Source organism: Merops nubicus, unplaced genomic scaffold, assembly GCF_000691845.1.
Source record: "Merops nubicus isolate BGI_N331 unplaced genomic scaffold, ASM69184v1 scaffold8147, whole genome shotgun sequence".
NCBI lineage: Eukaryota > Metazoa > Chordata > Aves > Coraciiformes > Meropidae > Merops > Merops nubicus.
Genome location: NW_008620932.1, coordinates 165 through 6558, shown reverse-complemented (window position 1 = coordinate 6558; position 6394 = coordinate 165). Strand labels below are relative to the sequence as shown.

The window sequence follows — 6394 nt, the reverse complement described above, 5'->3', positions numbered from 1 at the left end:
GAAGAGTAAAGCGCTGTACACACAACACTACCAGGGGCTGGGCCTGGGGCTCTGGGGGTGGGATGTGACACAGGACAGCCTCTTCAGAAAGCCAAGAGGGTTTGCTCTTCCCCCTCCTCCTTTGGGAAGCCTTGCTCGTCTGGAAGGGGAAAGGGAAGGAGGCACCTGCTCACCTGAGGCAGTGACAAGGCTGCAGGTGCTGAGCAAATGGAGAGATTATCACAAGCATGGACATGAGAATGACCCTGACTAATGAAGATGCACCCCAGCAGCACCATGAAAGCAAGCTCTGAAGGGCACAGACTAAAAGGGGCCACCAAGTTCAGTGTTAGTGCCCCCCCCCCCCCCGAGCAGCTTATGTGCCCAGACTTCTAAGAATCAAAAAGATTTCTCAGAACATGAAACCTGGGAGGCAAGATCCCTTCCTGCTGCTGATTCCATCTCAGAAGAAAAGCAGATACAGCTCTGTGTGGTAAAACCAGCCCCGAAATCAGCAACAGAATGAACCCCAAAAGCAACTAGAGTGGCTCTGCAGTCAGATCTAGTCCAGATCTCACTCACCATCCACCCACCTACTTACTTCTTGAACTCCACACTCAAAACACTTGTTCTCTTCCACTGGCTCAGGTGTTTGGCAGTATCTGCAGACAGGACACCTGGAGGGCAACAAGCATGATGGTGAGGCACGAGGAGCTCCATCTGAACATCACAGCAATTAAAAAGAGAGCTCCAAGTAAATGAGAGTGTACAGGGAGAGTCCCACTGCACGGGCACCTCTCTCAAATCTGCCTCCAGCACACGCAGAGCTGCTGGTTTTAAGCCAGTGAATGACAGAAGAACAAAGACCCATTCTTCTGAAGCCATTTCACAGCCTCAGCTTGAGCTGGTTTTGCTGCAGTCCAGGTGTAGAGAACATCTGCACCCCAGAGCAGCAGCAGGACCACCAGGAGCCCCCCCCCAGCCTGGGCTGCCCCCCCCAGCAGCGTGGGCACAGGGCAGGGAGGGGATCCTGCCCCTCTGCCAGCTCTGGGAGACCCCCCTGCAGTGCTGGGGCAGCTCTGGAGTCCTCAGCACAGCAGAGCCAGGGACCTGCTGGAGCGGGGCCAGAGGAGCCCCAGCAATGCCCCGAGGGGGGAACCCCTCTGCTGGGAGCCCAGCAGGAGAGAGTTGGGCTGGGGCAGCTGAGAGGAGAAGGCTCCAGCTGGGGAGACCTGCTGGGGGCTGCCAGGGGCCTGCCAGAAACCTGGGGGGGACTTTTGAGCAGGGGCTGTTGGGACAGGACCAGGGGGGATGGTTTGAAACTCAAAGCGGGAGATTTAGACTAGATGCCAGGAAGAAATTTTTGACACTGAGGGTGGTGAGCCCCTGGCCCAGGCTGCCCAGAGAGGTGGTCACTGCCCCATCCCTGGAACCATCCCAGGGGAGGTTGGAGGTGTCTCTGAGCACCCTGCTCTAGCTGCAGATGTCCCTGCAGAGGGGCTGGATGAGATGACATTTAAAGGTCCCTTCCTGCCCAAACCAGTCTGGGATCCTATGATCACAGTAGCAGGCAGCCCTCTATAATTTCTTTTGAAAGTTTACCACTGTGCTGCCAGAAAGACTTAAGATCCCAGACCAGAAGGAACCTTTGTCCAGACCCTGAGCCCCAGAAGCTCAGCTGGGGAGCAGGGTAACCAAGGCTGTAGCCCATTGCCAGGGCTGTTTATGTATTTTTCATCAGCTGCTGAATAAGCTACAGAAATATTCAAGGGTGGAGACAACTGGATTGCAGTCAGCTCCCTATCCAAATTCAGGCACTGACAGCCTCCCTGGCACCTAAGCAACAAGGACAGGGATTTCCTTTTATTCTTCTTCTAGACAGGGAGCATAAGTTCTGCTTAAATTGTAGATGAGATACTTAAATGCCATTTTGGACCTTGCTCCTAGAGTGGCTAAGCTTCACTGCTTCAAATTGAAACCAGTTTTGATTTATGGAGCAAAGCAGCTCATCAACTTCAATAGCTACAAACCTGATGAATCTTACCAAGGTTCTGTTACTGACTCACAAATGATTTACAGAGGGCCACAGTTTTCCTCACACTCCATCAGAGAATGGGGTGCTTGGGGTACCAGTGACAGAGAAGGCATCACTGAAGCTCAGCAGCCTTCTGCTGCAGTCTCTGACTGCCTGATGTGCAGCAGAACAGCAAACAGGAGTGCAAACAACACACACCCCATGGCAGGGCAAGGGTGCCAGCTGGGGGCTCTGCAGCCAGGAGCTCAGGCACATCACAATCCCCACCACAGGGGTGTGAAGGATGGGAACAGAGACAACAGGGAAGGCACAGCTCTTCTAATTTACTGTGTAAAGAAGAGCTGCTTGAAGGACAGATGAGGCCCACCACCCAGCCCTGCCCAGGGCCACACCTCCCATTGCTCAGCCCATGCCCACCTGGACTGATAGACTCTAGACACTCTCAACAGCCTCTCTAGAGCAGCTGCCTCCCCTTCCCCATTTACTGATTGATCTTGTCCTCACCCCTTCCTTCCCCACCTCCCTTGTGTTTCACTTCCCAGCCCTGTACACCTGCTCTTGCCCAGCTCTTCTTCACCCTCTCCCAGCATCTGAAGAAGTCAGCAGGACAACAGGACTCCCAAAAGGGCTCCTGAGCTGCAAATGACTGCACAGACACACAGGACTGAGTGGAACAGGGCTGGGTGTACAATCAGTGCCATTTACCCCAGGATTGCTATCCTACAATGTTTTAAAACAATCAGCATCACTCTACAACTCCTCTCCTGCCTTAGAGAAACATCGTTTGATTATTTTTGGTGGGGAGATTTCTCTCTGAGAGTTCCTTAATGGGGAAAGGGGAAAAAAAAGAGCATTAGAACTTGCAGTAATTCTGGTCCTCACACTCTGATAAGCAGAGCCAATCTTGTCAGCACGTAACCACCCTGTTCCAACAGGGGTTTGGCTGTGGAAGCAAAGAGCAGGGTCTTACGTGGTGTCCTCCCAGCGTTGCAGGCACTGGCTGTGGAAGCTGTGGTTGCACAGGGTGGTGAGGATCCCGTTCACAGACTCATCCATCCTCTCCAGGCACACCGTGCACTTTGGGAGCTCTGTCAGATCCATCACAGGCAGGCTGGCCCCCTTCAAAAGAAGGAGCAGAGGCAAATTGCTCAGCATCTTCCAAGCACCATCAATTAAGCAAAAAGTCCAACTTCTTTCCTATTAGGGCTGGCACTGGGGTAAAAAAATATTGCAAACTAATCCTGTGAGTCTGCACAGTGCTTAGAAATGAAAAAGGAAAAGCAAACACCAAATGTGATCCACAGCACTCAGCTGATCACAGCCAGGATCCTCTTTGCAGCACAGCTCAGTGCAACTGGGACCAGCCTCAGTTGGGTTTCTGGATTCCCTTATCTGCCACCCACAGCAGGTTTAGATCAGAGAGGCTGCAGAGACGTGGCACAAAGCCCAGGAGGTCACCAAACAAACCCTCCTACGTAGCACCAGAACAGGAAACAGGCTTTGGGCTGAGGCACTCAGGCAGCTCTCCCAGTTGAAACAATCCTGTTAAAACCCTGTGAAGTGCAAGGGGAAAAAAACAAACCAAACCAAACTTACATCTTCTGATTTGAAGACCTCAGCCCTCTCCACATACACCAGCTGGCACACGTCCTCCTCGATGGAATTGAACTGCCGGCCGTTGCAGGCCATGTAAAAGCTGTCTGCATCAGCCTGCTCAGGGAACAGAGGAGAGAAAAAGGGGTTAACTCCCAGCTGACACCGAGGAGAAACCTGCTGTACCCTCTCTGCTGCCCTCTGCCAAGCCCTGGAAGGCCAGGGGAGGGATTTCAGACAGCCAGCTCCTGCGTCTTGGCGCGGGGTTTGGCGTCGCCCCTCGGGGACAAGGAGTGAAGTTCAGAGCCCTGACAGCTGCTCTGATAGCTGAGCAGCAATAATGCCTTTCCCTCCACATCTGTCCTGCCCTTTGTCAGCAATTTCAGAGCATTCTCAAAGCAGGCTGGGTCTCTGCAAAGGTTTAAGAGGGCCCACACTGCAGGACACGTCAGGGAAAGGACCAAGTTTCGGTGTGGGAAAGGCTCCACCTCGCTGGCCACCATTCAGGTGTGCTCTGAACCATGCCCAAGCTACCTGCAAAGAGACAGAACCAAACCAAACCTGCCAAAAACATCACCCCCTTTCTCTCAGTAACCTCCCCAAACCCTCTGGCTCACAAGCAACCACGCTGGACTGAGACAAGCTGGCTGAATGCTGGATTTTTTATTCCTGCTTATCCCCACATCCCACTCCAGCCACAGGGATAAAAGCCCTGGGGATTTGCTTTGGCTACCTGCAGACCCAGCCATTAGGGGTCACTGAGGAACAGGCCTGCAGGAATTCCCTCAGAAACATGAATTTGGGGGTGAATTGAGTGCCAGCTTACAGATCTGTAAGGCTGTTAGATATCTGTCATTTGGTACAGTGAGGCACAAACTGCATCAACCACAAAGAGCACAAAAATGGAGACAAACATTGTGTGTCTCTACAGCAGGCATGGGAAATATCTCTGGCAGCACGTATCCTTAATATTCTCTTCCAACATCCAACAAGGGATGGGATACCTAGAAGATGGTAGACACTTGCTTCCAGGTCTGCCACTCCCAGGAACACTCTGGGCAGCAGGACAGGATTGTTTCTCTGAGGGGAAGATGCAAGCTTGGCCAGGAGCTGCCTAGTGAAGCCAGAGTGCTCTCCCAAGCAGCACTGCCCCTTCCACAGGGGCACTCAGCTCTTACCTGTGAGCTGAACTTGATCAGCACCATGTACTGGTTGGGGGTGGAATCTCGGATGATTTTCATGTGCTCAATCACTTCGTAGAAGGAAGCCACAAACTTCATGAGGTCGTGGCTGGTCATGGTAGCAGGGACTGTGAGGATGCAGAGCATGGCACTGCGCCTGACATCCTCCTTCAGAGAGGTCATCTTGCTGAGGAGACAGCAGGGACACAAGGTCAACTCAGAGCCACACACCTTCTGACAGTCACAAGAGCTTTGCTGCCACCATTAACCCCCTCTGGCATGTTTGGAGGTAGTAGGAAAGAGAAGCCAGGGGTTGTGGTCAGTGCCTGGTGTACCCAGGTGGAATTGGTTCTCTTTAGCAGAGGATTAAACTGGGTGGCTCCAATAAATATTGGTTTTGTCAGGAATAATTTGAAGCTGTTGTTGTATAAAACAGTTGAAGCTGGCGAGCCCCAGATGCTCAGAACTGCTCCTAGAACAAGCAAGCAACCTCTGTTTCTATGTCAAATGCCCATTTCCTGTCTCCCAACAGCTTTCAGAAGACCCAAAAGGCAAGTTCTCACACAATTAGAGAGGAGCAATGTGGAACTGCAACCCCTGGAACACAGGATGAAACCTCCTTCCCCAGCCAGCTCCTCAGGCCTGCTGCCAGCACCCCAGAGATCACCCTTTCATTGTGGCACCCCTGGAGAAGCCCCTTTCAAAGCTCATTTTTTTGTTAACAACCCACATCCACCTTACACTTCCAGCCCAAGGGACCAGCCCTGTCCACAGGGAGCAGCTTCACTGCAGAGAGGGCACCCAGGCCAGCCCCAAGCTCTGCTTGTGACACCAGGACCTGTCAGGGGCAAGTCATCCTTCCTGTTTGTCCCAGCTGAGGAGCCACAGCCCGGGGTGCCAGCCCCACCCTCCTGGGTGGCAGCATTTTGGGAGCACTGCTCCCACCCCTGGTGCAGCCAGCCCAGTGTCCTTACTTTGTCTTGTAGAGGTGCATAATGCCATGAACGATTTCAACAGAGGGGTTCCCACTGAAGAAGGAAATCTGGTCAGGGAGCTGCTTGGAAGGAGAGTCTGGAGCAGCCTCATGCTCTTTACTTGGCTCGTCGTGTTTAGTTTTGTCCTCAGCAGATGCAGCCTCTGAAGATTTTCTGCCTTCCACGGAGGCTTTTGTTTCATCTTTTACAAACCAAAAGTTTCCACAGGTTACTACTGGCCCATCAGAGACATCTGCTGTTCTCCAAGCACAGCCTCAATCACACCCCAACATCCCAAGGAGTCCAATTCCCAGCCTGGAAGGCAGCAGGATGAGACATCTCTCATCTCTGCTGTCCCAGGAGAAGCTCTGGGGTAGTCAGACACCCAGTGAGGGCCCCTGGCAGGATCCCAGTGCTGCAGGTTGAGCCAGGTGAGCTTCATGCCATGCCTGGTGACAGCTCCTGGTCATCTGACAGGATTTGGTGGTTTATATCTTTAAACTTCCCTCCTGTCAGGGAATTTACACATCTCCACAGTCTGGTGACCAGCAGCTCTGGCAAACACTGCCCAGCCCAAGGTGCAGCCTGAGATATATTCAGCCTTTATGGACTGGGGAATGTTTCCCAGCAAC

General features: G+C 52.8%; 1 protein-coding gene across 1 annotated transcript in view; it reads right to left on the bottom strand.

Moving 5' to 3' along the window:
* BRAP (BRCA1 associated protein) overlaps nt 1-5964 on the bottom strand; it is a gene marked incomplete at its 5' end in the record, with an annotated part of 12029 nt that extends 6065 nt beyond the window's left edge. Inside the window, 5 exons of the mRNA XM_008944268.1 lie at nt 581-656; nt 2985-3133; nt 3611-3724; nt 4786-4975; nt 5763-5964. Of these exons, the coding sequence (XP_008942516.1) occupies nt 581-656; nt 2985-3133; nt 3611-3724; nt 4786-4975; nt 5763-5964 (731 nt within the window). The remainder of the gene's footprint in view (nt 1-580; nt 657-2984; nt 3134-3610; nt 3725-4785; nt 4976-5762) is intronic.
* Nucleotides 5965-6394: the final 430 nt, after the last annotated feature.